Genomic DNA, 18948 nt, shown 5'->3' with positions numbered 1-18948 from the left:
TTCATATGTTTAGTAAACACCGCATTTGCTTACAGGGCATTTGTTGTGCCTTATAACAGTGACCGTTGAGGTTCATAGAGGTCCACTCACTAACACTAGCAGAGAAAGCTCTGCAGTCAGCACGTTCCCTAATAGCTGCATACAGCGTGCTTTTTTTCTTTCATTAAATGTGAGCAAGGAAAATTGTGCAGCTGACAGCGCTATAATTACGACAACAAATGAGAGTCATTATTAATACAACTGAGGTAAAAACTTTAACGAGTACAGTAAAGGTGCAGAACATGAGTGTAAACTGTATATTAGTTATAAAGATGGCCTAAAGAACTAAATCTACATGAATAAGAGTCAATAGTAAATCTTAAACAGGCAGTGTAATTTATAGTGTTATTTCCGTACGTGGCCCCTAGGAGTTGCTGTAGTTTCATTTTTTTTTTTTTTTGTAATATTTTACACTTCATTTCTTCCATGAAGGTTCTTAGTCGTCCAGGTCATTGTTTCAAAGCTAAAAGAAGGGCAGACACCCACAGATGTTCTTATTGAACACCCCTACTCCCCTCCAGTCCCTTAGAACTGAAGAAGCTACATGGATGGAATATACATGGATACATGGCAACGTCTTCAAGAAACTCTATAAATCCAATTGCCCTTGTTTGAGCTTTTTTTGGATGAGACTGAAACTTGTTTTCATAAGAAAACAAAAAAGAAACTGAGAGGCATATCTTAAAATATTTAAGATATGCATATTTAAAGTCGTAGGCCTAGTAAAAACGAGAACAAAACATCTAATTACCCCTTTATCAGAAAATTGGCAGAATCACTATAGCAAAATTTAGTTCAACTTAATGTTTTTTTGTTTTTTTTTTCTTATTCTTGGTGTTGAATTGAGAGATGCATAGCATTTCCATTCTAGTGGATATATGCTGCGTGTTTGCCCCCGAGATTATAAAGCGAAGCCGAATATTCCGCAGTGAAATTTAATGCTGCGAATCAGAAATGCCCCGAAACGTACGGGACGGAGATAAAAGAGCTGATGAGGATGTGGAAACTGAGCCACAGGGCCATAGCGGGGCTGTCGGGCAAAGTCGATGCCTCCTGTCTCACACAGTGATCCACAGGAAATACAATAGTCCAAAAATATGATATTAATGGATCTCCAGGCCTGTCGCCAACCTGCATCCTGCGATCATGACATTGGGGTTGCTGTACAGGGTAGGAACTAAGTAGGAAGATGCTGCAGGAGAATAACAACGATGTGACTAGCAAAGATTAAAAAAATAAATATAAGTATTGGGACTTATTGGAATTTATGAAAATATCCCAAAACACAAACCACAGTTAGTGCAGATTTTCTTTCTGCTTAGCAGTTGTGTATCAATATTATTTATTTTTATCCCTCTAGTGGTCACAAACTGATTAATAAATATTCAAAATGTTTAACCTTAGCAGCATTGCCACACAGACAACAGCTGGCAATTATTACTTTATTACTGAGGATGAAAATGATGGAACACCGTTGCCACATGTTGCAAAAATTGCTTTGTTTTGACGCTGGCAGACAGGAATGTTATAAATGGATACTTAGGTTGACACAAAGGCTGAGTTTTTATGTCGGCCTCACAGAAAGAACAAGTAACAACCTGGAAATTAGCACTTTAAGTGATTTAATGCGTTTGGGAAGAGAAGTTAATGTTGTACTTCCTCCGTTTCATTCCCCCTGTAAGCAACTCGTCTGCCAAAGTTCGCACTGGTGCAGATCGTCAGACTGCTGTTAGGGTGGGAAAAACTGTACACAAGGGAGATTGTGCGATCACAACTGTTACGATGACTCAGCCTGCAGCAGACTCCATACAGCTCCCACTGAAGTGCCTGCCTCGCTTCTGTTTGGGCTCAGCACTGCCTGCGAGCACTACCTGCAAAGGCAAAATTAAAGAGGCAACGCGCTCTATAGATCTGTTTCACACACACAAAAACACACTCAGCTCAGATATTGCTGCAAAGCACTGCATCACGTTGCATTTGTGCACTGAGCTAGAAATCAAGATGAATCTCATAACTGTGAGCCACGGCGTACCTGCACCGATACGCAAGAAAAAGAAAATGCCTGTCAGCAACTAGGTGTAATTGGCCTGCCGTTATATCTGTGCAGCATGTCAGAGGGACTGTTTGTCTTTTATAGGACTGGAGAAACTGATTTATTTATTTTTTTTTAACATCAATATCATGTGAACTGTTGTTTTGATGAGTGGTTGCTTTCTCCTGTGTGATGCTGTTAACACCTGAAACAATGCTGTGTTCTCAGAATATGTACTGACTATTCAGAAAACACAGGCTGTTAAGTTTCTACCCATTTCTTCTGCAAAAACACAAAACATTATTGCAAACACTGGAGCACAGCCTGCATGTGACACTACACATATTAGTTAATAGTAATAACTGTTTCTGTCTAATTTTAGTAACACATTTACCTGCTCTGTATTGCGCCTTCTTCGTGTCACCTCTTTTCTTACGTTTGGGTGGGATTTTTTTACCTCTGCAGGTTTTTAAGGTCATGCTGTAGTTCTGCTCTCCACCAGGGGGAGAGGTGCTGTGTCACGATTGTTAAATTAGGACACCCCACCTTACATCTTTCCTGCAGTGAGAAAAGCAGAGTCATGTTTTGTTCTTTTTTTTAAATATGGAACTCATATCACAATTTGCAGTAATTTGCAGAATTGATCCAGGTTACACTTTATGTTCTCTATAATAACTGATGATGTTATCAATTATGTTTTGCTGCAATGTTATAATCAGTGTTAATAACTATCTTATTTAGAAACTTGTCTTTTTTGAACATTATAGTATATGGCAGTACAAAGACAAAAGGAAACTTATACTCTCTTTATTTCCCTCCGTTGCTTTTGCCCATGGTTCCTCTCTGTCTCATTTCTTGCCGTTGCAGTGTAAGCCTATTGAGTATTCCTTGTCAGAGTTTGGGGAAAGCGCTTGCGTCAGACCCATCGTCCTGCTATAAAAGCACAGACTGCTGCAGCAGTCGGCAGTTGAGGCTTAAACCTGAGCCCTTCGCACACCTCCACACACACACACACTAAGAGGAGAGGCAGAGCAGCCTTTCCTCCCAGCACTCAGCCATGAGTAGCATCGGATATGACCCCTACTACTCCACCTCGTCATACAGGCGCATGTATCATGAGCCTTCCCCTCGTGTGGTGGTGACCAGGGGGAGGACCCACTCTTCCTACTCTTCCCATGCATCCCCACTGTCCTCCCGTCAGCAGTACTCTTCTCCTGGTCGGGTGCTGTACTCCTCTTCCTCACCGGCTGCTTCCCTGGAGCTGGAGCTCAGCCAGGCAGCCCAGATCAGCTCTGAGTTCCGTGCCGTACGCACACAAGAGCGCTGTCAGCTGCAGGACCTCAACGACCGCTTTGCTGGCTTCATTGAGAGAGTGCGTGAGCTGGAGCAGCAGAACCGTGCCCTGGAGGCAGAGCTGCTGCTGCTGAGGCAAAGGCACACTGAGCCGTCCCGTCTGAGAGCACTGTACGAACAAGAGGCCCGGTCCCTGAGGGCAGCTGTGGATGAAGCAAGGGCAGAACAGCAAGCTGTCCTGGGCCAGAGAGAGCGCCTGGAACAAACCCTGAGTGCCTTGCAGGGTCGATATGAGGAGGAGGTGCTGGCTCGTGAGGAAGCTGAGGGCAGGCTGATGGAGGCTCGTCGTGAGGCTGACCAGGCTGCCTTAGCAAAGGCTGAGCTGGAGAAAAGCGTTGAAACTCTGCTGGAGGAACTGGCCTTCCTCAAGAGGATTCATGAAGGTGAAGTGGCCGAACTTCAAGCCCAAGTCCAGCTGGGTGTCCAGGTGGCTGTGGAATCTGAGGCCGCCACTCCAGACCTCTCTGGCGCTCTCAGGGATATCCGGTCCCAGTACGAGAGGCTGGCAGCGAGGAACATGCAGGCAGCTGAAGAGTGGTTCAGAGGGAAGGTGGGCTCCCTCACTGAAACTGTGGCCCAGCACAGCGACGCCGTGAGAAGCTCCAAGGGAGAAGCAGGAGAGTATCGACGCCAGCTACAGGCCCGCTTACTGGAGATTGATGCATGCAGAGGCCTCAACGAATCCCTGGAGAAGCAGCTGCATGAGATGGAGGAGAAGCAGAGTGCTGAGATTGCTGCTATGCAGGTCAGTAGAGGAGCTATAGTACTTGTATTAGAATTTTAGGATATTATTTTTTAAATCTATTATCTAAGTTTATGATTTCATCATATTGCTTGTTATGTCTTCTTGTGTCTTTGTAAACTAACAACAACCCTGGACTTTGGCTTCTATTTAGGACACCATTGGAGAGTTGGAGAATGAGCTGAGGGGCACCAAACAAGAAATGGCACGCTACCTGAAGGAGTACCAGGACCTTCTGAATGTCAAGATGGCTCTGGACATCGAGATTGCTGCATACAGGTGAGACGTAAAATAGTGAGCCTGAAAAATCATACAAAGCTTAGGTCAAAGGCATAAAACAAGTCAGACTTATCTACTAATTAGTTTTTATTTTAGCTTATTAAAGCAGTACATACACACTTAATATGCAGGGACTCAGAAGTCATACATTTATTTTAGAAGTTTTTCTTTGTTTCATTTATTTATTTATATATATTAGACTTTTTTACATTTGAGTCAGATGCACTGCCTAATTCAAAAAGATCTATTTATGTGAATGTAGGGTAAAAACAAATTACTTATGTTGTTATCCCATGACTACTTGTCGACGTTTTGATCATTTAAACTGTAAAAGATGCATAAAAGGGCCCAGTTTTACAGAAGGCTTCATCTTGAAGACACTTTGGCATAACTTGCTCATTCGACTCTAATCAAAATGAATGTGCTTCACTTTCTGCACATTAGATCGGGCACTGTGGCGTTGATTCCAAATGAATCGCCTCTAATTGAACATTTTAAACTAATGCTTTCAAAGAACTCTCAATACCGCAGTGCTCATAACTTGTGTTTTCACCAACCCATACAGGAAGCTCTTGGAAGGAGAGGAGTCTCGCTTCAATGTAGGAATGGCTGGGGGAGTGTCCTCCTTTTACAGTCAAAGTTTCTCGGCGCCCATCTTCGCCCGGCCCCTCCTCTCCAGCATGAGCTCCGGCACCTCCTACCTGATGACGTCGCGCCTGCTCAGCTCCAGCACCACCGAGGGGATCATCTCTGCCAGTCACGCCCAGAAAGCAGAGTCCAGCCCACCTGCTGAAGAAGAGGAAGAGGAGGAGGTAAAGGAGGAAGAGGAGGAGGAGAAGGAAGAAGAGGCAGGAGAGGAGACAGAGGAGAAAACAGAGGAGGAGGGGGAGGAAGAGAAGGAGGAGGAAGAGGGAGGAGAGGAGGAGGGTGATAAAGAGAAAGAGGGTGAAGAGGATGCTAAGGAAGCCGATGAAGAGGAGGCTAAGGGAGCCGATGAAGAGGAGGCTAAGGGAGCAGATGAAGAGGAGGCTAAGGAAGCAGATGAAGAGGCTAAAGAAGGAGAAGAAGGTTAGAGCATGTTTTTTTTAAATTATGTTCTGTAATTACTCAAATAAACAGCAATTATTGAGGTCATTCCTATAATAAAACTCTCATGTGTTGATGCAGGTGGTGCTGAAGAGGAGCAAAAAGAAGAGGTGACAGAGGCTGCCAAAGAGGAGGAGGAGGAGAAGGAGAAAGAGGACAAAGGTGAAGGAGAGGAGACCGAAGCCAAAGAAGAAGCACAAGAGGAGGAAAAAACAGAAGCAGCCGATGACAAAGGCGAGGACACAAAAGACGAAGAAAAGGAGAAGGAAGAAGCTAAAAAGAGCGAGGAGAAAGAAGAGAAAGCAGATGCCAAGAAAGAAGACAAATCCGATGACAAGGACGTCGAAGCTGCTCCCAAAAAAGACGACAAGGCCGACACAAAGAAGGAGAAAGAGGACGAAAAGGCAGCCAAACCCGAGCCCGCTGACGACAAGAGCACAAAGGGTAAAAAGTAAACCAGCAGCCTCAGCAAACTGCGGTCAAGACGGCCCACGTTCAAGCCACAGCTCGATAACCAGTAGAGGCATCGTCGCTATCCTCTCTCCAGTCTGCTTGTTAACATGGTGCTCAATGAAACAGTCCAATAACCATTCACAGCAACAAATCAAGGTTAACTGCTTGCCAATATCCAGAGTAATCCATTAAAGGTCTGGCTGCGCACTTCCTGGTGACTGTAATAACTGTTGAATGCAATAATGAGTGTGTGTGGATGGTTAAATAAATGATTCTCAAAGCAATATGTGCCACTGATTTCGAGTCCTGATTGAGTTCAAGTTTCAATCTGACAACAAAGAGGCCTTCTCACTGTCACAAGACTGCTTCTAGTCTCATTAATATCCTGTTGTATAATAACACCTGTCACAATAAGCCCTGATTGTGATGTTTCAGACGTCTTCACTGAGGCTGTGTAGGTTTCAGAAGAATATTTCTAAAGATGAAAAAGTGAATTTATAAGCAATAACTTCCATCCTTAATGCACCCATGGGTTGTTAGGCTAGCCTTGTCATGAACATGTAGCTTAGCTGCTATACAAACTACAGTCAGTTTTAGTATTAGTATTAGGCCCCCATATTGTTAACACTATTTACGGGAAGTATTATTCTTAAGTGTTAAAATCTTGAGCCTTTATTTATTCAGGGGTGTAGCTGTATCATGCTAGTAGCGGCTAACGTCGCCTCGAGTTGCTGGCCCAAACGTTGTAGCCTGCACATCCGGGAACTTCGGGTTTGTAATATGTCTCCGCCCCGTTGAGAGAGAGTACAGGCAACACTCGCCTTGAACTTTAACGTAAGATAAAAACAAACATAACATGTATTTTAACAGAAATTAAATGGTTTAGAAATGGTCCAATGTGAAGTAAATATATACTCCCGCACAAGATACATGGGAAAATATTGATTTGACCCACCTTCCGTCATGCCCAGCTTCGAGCCGGTGCAACAACCCCACTCAGTGGACAAAGGTGTGCTCCCGGGATATCTGTTTTGTTCAGATTTTACCATATTGAATCTCCAGGTAAGCAAATTACCCGTGAAATATTTTACTTTTCATTTCAGCTTTCACAAAAAGTGTGCATGCTAGCTACAGCACTGTGTTCCCACAGACATTGTTACATATTTGCCCATATTTAGCCTAAGGCCAAACCACTATCTGTTAGCAGCCTTCAAGTGACCCCATTGCAGTCTATTCTTCATATAATGCTGGTCATAAAAGTTTGTACAGTTAGGAGCTACCTTGAGCACACACTGCAAAATTATTGGCAACTCACCTTCATGTCAAGAAGACCTCTCATTAGTGCTTATTTCTCTGCCTTCTTGTCTTTAATTCCATCCCAAGTGTGTCCTAATGCAAAACCTCACTGGGGATCAGCATTACTACACAGCATTATTCATCAATGAGTGGTTTGTTTAAAGTCTTCACATTGTTGTCTATATAGTGCATGTAATTATTTTCCCATATCCAGATATTTTTGTTTTCATTCAGTTCCAGTTTCCAGTTAGTGAAAATACTCCATGTCAGTTATATATCCAAATTTTGTCCAAGTTTAGCTTGCTAAATTAAGCTACACAGCACCTAAACAGCTTGAGAAAAAATAAGTAGTCTTAAATAGTCACCCAGGCTACAGAGTTATACTTTAGGGGTGAAGCAATCATGTTGACAGGGAAGGCTAATGAGCTTTCATGACCTCCAGGCATACACAGATCAGGCATAAGATTATGACCACCTTTCTAACATAGTGTAGGTCTCCCTTGTGCCTCCAAAACAGTTGTGACTCATCAGAGAATGGGCACGGGCCTTCTGAGGGTGTCACTGCTATGGGTTGGGGGTGCTTAGCTTGGCCTAGGTGGGTGGAGTGTTTACAGCCGTGGGGGTTGGTTTAAAAAATAATTTCACCCTTTAGACACTGATGCAGGGTTGTATTCTCATTTTGCACACAGCCTGTGAGTGACAGCATCCGCCATCTTTCCTGCGTTTATGTTGCTGTCGACAGAAAACTGGAAGAAGACGCATATTTAAGAGAACTTGGCAATCAGGTACAGCAGAATCAGTTACATTTAAAACTGAGAATATAATTGGCTTTAAAAAATCATTTGAAGCCTCACCCACTCTTTCAGCACAGTCCACTATAATGTCATTAAAAATTATCCATGGATAATATTAAATTAAAGCAAATGCAAGCGAGTTCTAATTAGATTCGTCCTTGGTTTTACTTTACTGTATTTTAACAGGTAAATTGTAAGAGCTGTTGATTAATGAATTTTTTTTCTTGAATAATTCATTTATCCATTCACTCCTCATAACATATTCATGTGGCCTTCAGAACCTTCACTGGTTAAGTGTGAAATCTAAAAGATAATTTAATGTTTTAATTTTCATTATTAGCATTACAGTTGTTTGTCATTTAAATATTAATGAAATCATCTTTAATAAGATGTAATTTTTAATTACAGCCAGTATCTTTGCCATCATTATTATGTTCAGTATTGTCTAGCTCATATTGGAAGTGGCTAATATAATATTCTATGTACTGTTGTTGATATAGATGATACATGCATGTACAGTGGAAAAGTATATATTAAAAGAAGAAGAAGAAAATGACACGAGACAATAACTTCATTGTGACATTTATTGAGCAAATGCTGCTGGGAAATCGTTCATGATGAGTAAAGTCATGGGATTGCAAACAGTAGCACCTCATGTATTTCTGTATTTAAATTCAAGTCCATCCTATGCATACAAGAATGCACATATCTAAGCATTTACAGTTATATATTCTTTTTCAGTTGCACTCAGGTAAACATAACAGACACTGATAAAAAGCATGTTTAAGGCTAGGAGTTTCTTCAGGTTTGTTAACTGCTTCTGGATGTATATGGTCATGTGTTCGTTGCAGCGCTGCCAGTCTCTTTCTTCACTGTACGTTGTGTATTTATTGTTAGTTTCTTTTTGGCTCAGTTGGTGTCTTCACATGTCAAGTAAGGCTTCTTCAGTAGAGTACGTGTCTGCGTTGAGGACCCTCCCAACTGCCTGTCCCCCCTTGTTTGAACTCAAGATTCTTCACAGCATGAATAATACTTCTTTCACTCTCCCACCCACATTACAGTTATTCCGTGTAGATATTTACTCTTTTTACAGTGTATTTCTACCAGACATACAGATAAGAGAGGAAATTACTCCCCTCCCCTGAGCTAGCATGCAGAGACCCCCCTCCCTCCTACCCGTGAGCTCACCAGTGAACTGCAGAAAGAAAGAAAAACAGGATAAAATGTCTCAGTCGCTTGCTCCTGACTGCGTCTGCAGCGAAGCCCATTTAAAGCTTTCACTCAACATGCATTTTTGAAATTTTGTAGCATTTTAAGTTTTGGCTTCTCTCTATGATTTCCATATGTTTGAGAGTGGTTATCTTTATTACTTCGCTCTAGCTGTATGATTTTCTTTGTTATGTTAGTTCTGGATTGATTGCTTGTCGTGTTTTCTTGTAACCCCCGCTCCTTGACCTCCTGCTCTTCCTCCAGTTTGGACTTCTAGAGTCTGCTCAATCACCTTCTGTGACCTGCTTGATAGACTGGGTGGTGGACTGCTTCTCCGTCTTCTTGGAGGAAACCATCTTCTCCTGCAGCGTCTCCTCCACCTCCTTCACTGTTTCTGTCACAGTGACAGACTTGGTGACGTGCTTGGAGCCATCCTCCCCGGTGGTGATCGTCTCCACAGTCTTGGTTATGACCACTTTCTGGCTGCCATCTTCCTTGACGGGGCTCTCATCTACGCCGTTAGCGATCACGTCAACATCTTTCTCCTCGTCTTTCTTCTCTTTCTCTTCAGGGCTGGCCTTGTCTATTTCGCCATTCATGGCAACATCCTTCTTTTCTACTGTCTTCTCTTCAGGCTTTGTTGAGTCACTCTTCTTCTCTGATTTGTCTTCGGTAGCTTTAGGGGGCTCGGGTTTGGCGGTCTCGGTCTTTGGGGATCCAGCCTTTGGTGAGCCCTCTTTGGGGGACTCGGCTTTAGGAGAAGCAGGCTTGGGAGATTCTGCTTTAGGAGACTCGGGTTTGGGTGATTCAGATTTGGGGGAGCCGGCCTTTGGAGATTCGGCTTTAGGAGACTCAGGTTTGGGTGATTCAGATTTGGGGGAGCCAGCCTTTGGAGATTCGGCTTTGGGAGACTCAGGTTTGGGTGATTCAGATTTGGGGGAGCCAGCCTTTGGAGATTCGGCTTTGGGAGACTCAGGTTTGGGTGATTCAGATTTGGGGGAGCCAGCTTTGGGAGACTCAGGTTTGGGTGATTCAGACTTGGGGGAGCCAGCCTTTGGAGATTCAGCTTTAGGGGATTCAGGTTTTGACACCTCTGTTTTGGCATCCTCTTCCTTGCTGGCCTCAGGCTTTGCCTCTGTTTTCGGAGCTTCAGACTTGCCTACAGCTTTTTCTGATTTATCATCCTCTTTCTCATCTTTTACTTTCTTCTCATCCTCTTTTTCATCTTTCTCATCTCCACTTTTGGATGCTTTGTCGGCGTCTTCATCCTTCTCGCCACCTTCCTCTTCGGCAGCAGCTTCCTCCTCTCCACCGCTGCCCTCTTTGTCTCCGGCCTTCTCTTTGTCAGGAGAAGCTTTAGACTCTGGAGCTTTGGAGCAAAGCACTGTCTCCTCAACTTCCTCCTCTCCTTCTTCATCACCTGCTTCTTCATCATCACCACCCTTTTCACCCTCATCCTCTCCCTCGCCTTCTTTCTCCTCTTCTTCCTTCTCTTCCTCCTCACCTCCTTCTCCTTCCCCCTCTTCTTCCTCGTCACCGCCCTTTTCATCCTCCTCTTCCTCCTTAGAGGGTTCGCTAGCGCTAACTTTGGCTTCACTGGCGGCTACAACCTCCTCCTCTTCACCGCCTTCTTCTCCTTCTCCCGCTTCTGCCTCTGCTTCCTCTCCCTCACCACCCTCCTCAGCCTCTTCCTCCTCTGCCTCCTCTACCGGCTCAGCAGACAGCTCTTTTGCTATCTCTGCCAGTTCCTCGTCCAGGTCCGCCTTCTCATCCTCCACCCGCGTCTCCTCAATGATCTCTTCCACAAACTTATGCTGCACCTTCAGCTTGGTTTCTGATTTAGGCTTAGAGATTTTGGTGGAAGGAACCGGCTGGCGATAAGGATAAGTGCTGAAGTGGGTCTCCTCACCCTCTAGGAGTTTCCTGTTGGCACAATAAATGTAAAGATTAAACCACACTTTTGGTAAATATTATTTTACTACTGAATTAGTGAATCAGTACTTTTATAATTCACATTAGTGTATACCTGTATGCGGCAATCTCAATATCCAAGGCCATCTTGACATTGAGCAGGTCCTGGTACTCACGCAGGTGGCGAGCCATCTCCCATTTGGTGCTCTTGAGCTCATTATCCAGCTGGTGAATTGTCTCCTGAGGAAACACGCAGCAAACACAATATACGGTTGATTAAGTGCAGCACAGCTATTGTCTTGCAGGTCGGTTTTCCAAATCACCCTCAAGAGTTTGTCATAATGTTTGCGTCATCGACCACTGCAGTGAAACTCCGTCCACTTTAGTAGCCCTCCTCTGTTCTTTATGCACACTTTGTAAACTCCATGCACCAAGGCTGTTGCTTTAATATATTCTGACGCAATACAGTATTCTAGAGATGTTGAATGCCTCTGTTTCAAGGACACCCCCGCCCCCGCCCCCAAATGTCAGTGGTGTGATGCAAGGACAGAGCCAATGAAGGAAGGCATCGACCCAAGCCTCTGACTCAGCAAGAGAGAGAGAGAGAGAGAGAGAGAGACAGAGGGAGAGAGCCCATACTGCAGCGTTTCCCTTTAACCACTTCCTACCACTTGTAAATCTCTCAGGCTTGTACAATAAGTCAGCGCTGAGTGGTGCGTTCATGACAGCCATTGCGCTGCGGAAAATTTAGTGACAAAAGCCCTAATAGAAAATACAGCCTGTTTTATTGTTATCATAAAAGACATATATACATATATATATATTATTTTTTTAATTTATGTGTCTGTCCCTCAAATAAAATCTGCGTCACTAAAACATAAACGTGATAAACAGATTAACGTACCCCATTCAACATGGTTAAAGTAACTAAAACACAGATCATAAAGTTTTAATTAATCACATTAGTTTTGATTTTTGTATGTGAATATAAGTAGTTTATTATCATACTTTTTTTCAAAAGATAGCCAGTCTTTGCTGTTCTTTACGCACGGCTCTTTAGCTGCTTCTAGGGTGTTTTCCTACCTGCAGACTGGCCAGGTCGCTGTTGTGGCGGTCCTCGATGTCATTCAGCTGCCTCTCCAGAGACTCCCTCGTCCCGCGGACGGACTCCAACTCCACCGTCTTGGACTGCAGCTGGCGGCGGTAGTCGGCGATCTCATCACGGGCGGACTTTATGGCGTCCTTGTTCTGCTCCGCAGCCTCGGTGAGTTTGGCGTAGCGGCACATGAACCAGTTCTCCACCTGCTGCAGGTTCTGGTTGGAGTGACCCTCCAGCTCGCAGCGGATCTCCCGCAGCGCCTCGGTGATGTCCGCCTTCTGGAGGTCTTTCCTCTCCACGGTCACCTGAGACGCCTGGATCTGGGCGATGAGGTCGCTCACCTCCTCCTCGTGGTTGTTGCGGATGAAGGCGATCTCATCCTGCAGCGACTGAACTTTCTTTTCCAACTCAGACTTCACCAACTCCGAGTCGCCCATGTCCTTCTTCAGGATGCGGATTATGGCCTCTGTCTCCTCTCGGATGCGAGCCTCTTCCTCAAAGCGGTCCCTGACCCGCTGGATGTCCTCCTCGATATGATCGGTGTCGAGCTGAATTTGCGCCTTGTCATGGTGGATTTGCTCCAGCATGGAGCGCAGCTCCTGCAGCTCCTGGTCATAGAGGTCTTCCAGCTGGGGGCGCGACACCTGCTTCTGCCGCAGTGCCTGGATCTCCGCCTCGATCTGCTTGTTCTGTTGCTCCAGGTAGTGCACCTTGTCAATGTAAACAACAAACCGGTCATTGAGCCCTTGAAGTTGCTCTTTCTCGTTAGATCGCTTGAAGTCTCCGTTGATGATGGAGGTTTGACTATAATCAACGCTGTCGGCGGAGCTGAGCACCGTTGAGCCGTATGTTCGGGACACCGGCACATTCACGCTCCTCTTGTAAGATGTGGTCATGGTGGAGCCGGGGCTAGCCCGGGACCAGGACTGGGAGCGAAAACCGCTGGAGGGGGTGCCGGCGGAGCGGCTGTAGCCGTAGCTGCTCGTTCTAGTATCCATAACTCTCCTGAAGGGACTTCCTATAGTGTCCACCGGGTAGCTCATCCGGTCACACTACCGTAGAGGATGTGCGAAGGAATGAAGGGGGACTGCGCAGGAGGTGGAGGCGTGTGGCGAGTGTATATGGTGTATGTGTGTTATGTGTGTGTGTGCAGGTGAGGGGTGTATGGCTCTCACAGCGACTAAGACCTCCTCTGCCTGCTCCTTATATATCAGAGGCTCTGTCGCTAACAAGGCAAGTCCAAGCACTTTTGTTTCGTCCATTGATGGAAGGGAGGGGGAGGGAGCATCAGCCTCAGGCCGTCTGCTAATGGTCCCGGGCCCCGTTCAGTCTGAACCACGTGGGCTGTGGGAGCTAAGCGGGGGTCCGAGTTAAAGCAAACAGACACAGATAGATAGATCAGCCGTGCCATTTCAGCACCACGGACAGAGACCAGCGGCATTAGTTGTTTCCTGTGATAAAATGACAGCATTTAGTTCACAGATCATTGAACAGTAAGGATGTAAGAAGGAACACGGCATGACAGCTTTATGTCTCTACTGAATATTGCAGACACAAAATCTAAGAAACAGAAATAGTTAAGTCTCTTATAGAAAATCTTAATCTTATTAATGTATAATGGTGTTTCCTCCTTTAGGCTCAAACTATCGCAGTGGCATTATTAAAAGTAACAGCAGGATTGTGCAGCAGGTTCTTTATGTTTTTATTAAATTAGAGTTGACGCTTGACAATTTAGTTTTATTGCAAATCCATATTTTTCATAGTGCGTGTATTGATGTTTATTAGCAATCAGATCTATTAACTGATTTGTTTTTAGACAACAAGTAGTTCACGTCTCATTTCACAGTGTATTAAAATAAATGCGTGTCTACAAATTAACACAGTGTAATATTTAAATTTTATCAGCGAAATTTAAAACTTCCTCAAACGGCTTTTCAAAAATCTGAAATTGTAGATATTTTCATACACAGAATTTTATCTTCTTGTAGATTCCTGCGAGCTTTACTGTTGTGAGCCAATGTTTGTACACCACCCAGATTCACATGCATCCGGTTTCCTTCTGAGCCTCTCTGCGGCTATCTGTACGGTGGGATCTTGACTGTAGCAAAGCCACATAGGATTTATGGGTTATTCATGCATTTGATGAGACATTTTCCCCCACAGTGTAGCCATAGTGTGTGTGTGTGTGTGTGCAGCCGCTTGTCAGGTGGCTCGGCCCCACCAGCGCTTTATTGATGTCCCATCAATCTTGTTGCTTCACTCAGATATATCAGATGACTCCGGTCAATGCGGAACGATTACCGATTGTTGGAGGTAATGCACCAAAAACGGCTGCATCAGTGTTTTTCTAATCGTTTCTTAAATCATTTAATTCTGTCAAAATCAAATGCACACTCCTCTACAGGTGCTGTCTCATTGCTGTAAAGTGAATTCTTTCAGTGATCATTTTTTACTTTTCTTGCTCTCTGAACTGAATTCCTCACGAATAATAATCTACGTTTTCTTGTTCGACCTCATTGGCTTTCCACCGCGAGCTTTAGTCAAGCTGAGCTAATGCATCAAGCATGGCCAATTTTAGATTGCTCCAGAGACAGAAAGGCAGACAGAGAAAGAAACGGAGAGAGAGAGAGAGCTAGACAGGGAGGGAGGGAGAGAGAGACGGTCACACTGACTTTCCTCTCCTGTGTGTGATCGTCTGACTATTTTAAGGCCTGATATGTATTGTAAATTATTATACTCCAGGAGCCGCACCCATCATCTCCTTGCTTGCTCACGTTACAGTGCCCTTGACCGCTGTCCCCGACTCCTGTATGTTCTGCAAGATTTCAGACATACATGTATATATTTCACTTTTGGATGCCCTAGGAGGGTGGCGGCGGTGGTGTGATGCACGGCAGAGTGAGGGTGTGTGGGTTGGGTAAAAACAGGGGAGTCATTCGACATCAGTTATGGGCTCCAGCGCACTGCAGAAGGGTTGGAGTGTTTTCAAATGGCACTGCAGTAGAAGCAGGCTCCAACAGGCAGACGAGCCCATCCCAGTCAGCCCCTAGTCAGCCCCAGTCTGTCCCAGCCTGAAACCTGCAGAGACTCTTCCACAGCGTCGGACGGTAGAAAGAGTGAATTCCTCATCGAGAGACGTCATAGTGCAGCACGGTGTTGTTATACGTAATGCAAGGTCAGCATGACCTCTAGTTCAGCTGATATACTGTTGAGTGGACAGTATAAGTCAGCAGCGGTATTGCAATGTTTGGTAGTAAGAGAGTCATGAATAAATACACTCACTTACCAGTTCATTCGGTACACTAGTGAAAAAAGTGCATTCTAATAGATCAGTCCTGCGCTAAATCTGTATTGAAGACAATGAAGGTTGTCTTATTCATCACTTGTTTTAAATACACATCTGTTGATTCAACTGTGTTTTCATTTTGGATGCTGTGGTTTGTAGTGCTATTGATTTGTATTGTGTTTCTATTGTTTTGACAAGACCATTTCGGTCAATGAGCTAGGCTAAATAACAGAGACACTGTAGTAGTTAATTCAATCAGGTTTAAAAGCACCACAAAAGTTCATTTTACCACATTTGTTACGCTGTTTCAACATAAACTGAATATGACAACAGTCAGGAAGGACTGTTATATTACATTTGTTTTTATATGTATACGATTTGGGACGTGAGTGCATAAAGCATATAAATAAATACATGTATATCATGCTTCCAAAGCATCCGTTCATAGTGAGTTTACTGACAAGCACAAGGGCAGTACATCAAGATATCAAGCCCAAAGCTCCTGAAAAAGTTGACTTGTTTTGTTGTTGTTTTTTTAAAAACAAGTGAAATTCACAGATATTACATCTGGAATCTGCTACTTAAATATTCACTGTGTAACACATTTTTAACTGTAGATATTGCTAAACCTCCCCAAAAATGTTACATATGAACACTGTGACCTTATTTCCCAAATTGCAATTTTGAGTGGATGTAGATACATCGCAAACAAAACTTAATGACTGCAGGCAAAGCAGTCTTAACATAACTGTTGGAAAATAATCATAATCAGCAATGGAAAGTATTCAGATCCTTGGTTTAAGTAAAATTACCAGTACAGAAATTAAAAATACATTACAAGTAAAGGTCCTGTTTGAAAAAAAATCCTACTTAAGGAAATGTAAAGTGTAGTTACCCAACTTCATTTATGAAGGATATATTGTACTTCTTTCAATAGCACTTCTGTTTGACAGCCACAGTTAAAAAAAATTCTGCGGATTAAAATTTTACACTAAGCATCTAGCATAATAGTCATAATCTGCATTGTTATTAAACTACCCAACAGTGTGTTAAGTGACACTAAAATGCTGCTTATGTATTGATGTAATGACTTGTTCTGAATAAGAAAACACTTTCTATTTTCTTGTTTAGATTGATCTCAATTTTTATGTGCATTCATTTATTTAAACTAATGGAGATTAGCTTTAGAACCAGCTGCTGTGATATGTCAGTCATTTCATACAGCAGCCAGTTGCACATCTGTCCCTAATTCGTGAGGAGGAACAGGATGTCATGAGCCAGTGGAGGGGGAAAATGACAGTGAGATAAAGATGGAAGCAAACGGAGGAACTTTAATTAAGCTTTATGTTGATGATTTTCAGCTCATCACTGCTGCAGGACCTTAAAAGAGCACGACTTGCATCATCTGTGTGTGTGGGTGGATGGTTGGGTGTGAGAGGCCAGATGACTAATGATCCATGTAATGGTTGATTTCAGTATTGTGGTTGTGTCACATGCAGGACGAGTTTCGCACAGTTAATATATAAGCAAATTTAGCTGTAGTTAAAAAAAAAGTCCTTTTTTTTTTAATCAGTTCAGTTTATTAAAGTACAGATACAGTGTCTGGACCAAAAAAGCTGCACTTGAACACACCGCAAAGTCTACAGCTAACAGAGATCTGTCACTTTTTAACTTTAACTTGAACGTGCTGAATCAACACCAGAAAAGCTGTGCCACAGCCCTTAGTGCACGGAAACCAAAGTTTGCACCTTTAGGTGTTGGAAGAAGTTGAGGTCAGGGTTCTGTAATAGGAAAACTCCTATACTGTTTCTCAAAGAAGCCGACAGAGGTCATGTCATGTTGAAAAAACTTTAACGCCCATCTCTAAATTGTACCACGTATTTGGTTTAAAGATTTAAAGATTTTTATTAAATGATAAATACGACTATAAATATTATTTAAAAGCCCTTTTATGTAGCTGCTAGTTTCTCCTATTATATAATTAGATGAGTCTTTTCAATTTTGATTTCCCTTTTTGTGATGGCATATGGCCTGCACATATAGTACGTAGCCCCTTTTCTACCTCACACAGTGACAGTAATAGAGCTGCCATGTAAGGTACTCGCCAGCCATCGAGAGCAATTTCAGGATCAATGTCCCGCCCAAGGACACTGTGATACGTGGAGGGGCTGTTGATCAAACTGACAATGCAGCTGAGCCACCAGGTGTGTTCGTGTGACATCAGAATAATTGCAAAAATTTGTTGGAACAACAACTTGGAAAGTCAGCGGAATTTTGGTGGACAAGTTGCCAGGTTGTTGACGTCAAGTACATAAATGTCACGGAGATGATTTGGATTGTTTTTGATGCAATATGAATTAAATGTAATTGAGTATAAATACGCCCAAGTTGCAAAAATACATTTCCTACTCAAAAATTTAACCCAACACATGTTTGCATCTTATCTTTATCTGCAGGCGAAGAAGAAAGGTCTGGGCAAATGCGTGTGGCCCGACAGAACGACTGACACTTAACGTAGCCATAAATGCGTCTACTTCTTTTACTTGTGTTTGCTCATTTACTCGTGTTATGTACTTTATTCATTCCTTTCCTGCTCCATCCTGATCCCATGTGACTGTAATTGCCATCTTAGTGGCAATCACCTCCTGTTCTTTCCATCTGCGCCCAGTCCCCCTTTTCTCCCCACTCTGTCTCCCTCCCGCCTCCTCTTTGTCTGTCCCTTCATCTCTTGTGTCTGGCTCACACTGTCCCAGCCGCCAGAACGATTGTCCTCTTTTGTTCACCGTGATAACGATATTGCTTTTCCACCCTCTATAACCTCAGCATCCATCTGCTACATCTACCATCAGTTACTTAGAAGCAGTTGTCACACTGGTGTCCTTCACCGCTCACACTGAGTAAACATGTCAAGGTCATAACTGCGTCCGGTGTAATGCGCCATTACACCTGAGACGATGTGTGCTTGAGGATACAACAGAGCAATGGCATAAAGCTAAAGTTACATGTACTTTGGAACATTTTACTGTGTCATAGTTTCTCCATTTGCAGCCTGTGCACGTGCGTATGTGTGCACTTCAGAGACACACAGAGCGTCAGTGGCGGATTTAACGTTATTGCATGTTCAGGCCTCATTGGAAGTTTGTTACAGGCTATATTGATTCACATTTTTCCCAAAGGTTTTTCACAGCTTTGCAGTAGCACATATCGGCCAAGAAAATCCATATGTGGGTTGTTCTTTGAGAGAAAATACTTCGTAAAAAAAAACACAGCACTGAACCTGCAGGGACCTTAGCTCCATGATTACATTGCCTATGAGTAAATGTGGCCTTTAAAGGCTGTCAGTGAGTGACTGTCACCCCGTTTTTTCTG

The 18948-nt window shown here is 43.6% G+C and overlaps 2 protein-coding genes across 2 annotated transcripts; one reads left to right on the top strand and one right to left on the bottom strand.

Moving 5' to 3' along the window:
* Positions 1 to 2838: 2838 nt before the first annotated feature.
* On the top strand, positions 2839 to 6444 carry nefla (neurofilament light chain a). The gene is made up of 4 exons (XM_084571904.1): positions 2839 to 4169; positions 4321 to 4445; positions 5011 to 5513; positions 5613 to 6444. The coding sequence occupies exons 1-4, from the start codon at positions 3129 to 3131 to the stop codon at positions 5984 to 5986; spliced, it is 2043 nt and encodes a 680-aa protein (XP_084428030.1). The 5' UTR covers positions 2839 to 3128; the 3' UTR covers positions 5987 to 6444.
* Positions 6445 to 9567: 3123 nt separating this feature from the next.
* nefma (neurofilament medium chain a) lies at positions 9568 to 13336 on the bottom strand (the record flags this gene model as incomplete). The annotated part of the gene is made up of 3 exons (XM_084571693.1): positions 9568 to 11206; positions 11310 to 11434; positions 12278 to 13336. 3 exons carry the CDS (start codon positions 13334 to 13336, stop codon positions 9568 to 9570), a joined length of 2823 nt encoding a protein of 940 aa, XP_084427819.1.
* Between the last annotated feature and the right edge of the window lie 5612 nt (positions 13337 to 18948).

Source organism: Chelon labrosus (genome assembly GCF_963514085.1).
Source record: "Chelon labrosus genome assembly, chromosome: 22".
Lineage (NCBI taxonomy): Eukaryota > Metazoa > Chordata > Actinopteri > Mugiliformes > Mugilidae > Chelon > Chelon labrosus.
The sequence above is the reverse complement of the archived record's forward strand: the minus strand, read 5'-3'. Positions and strand labels throughout refer to the sequence as shown.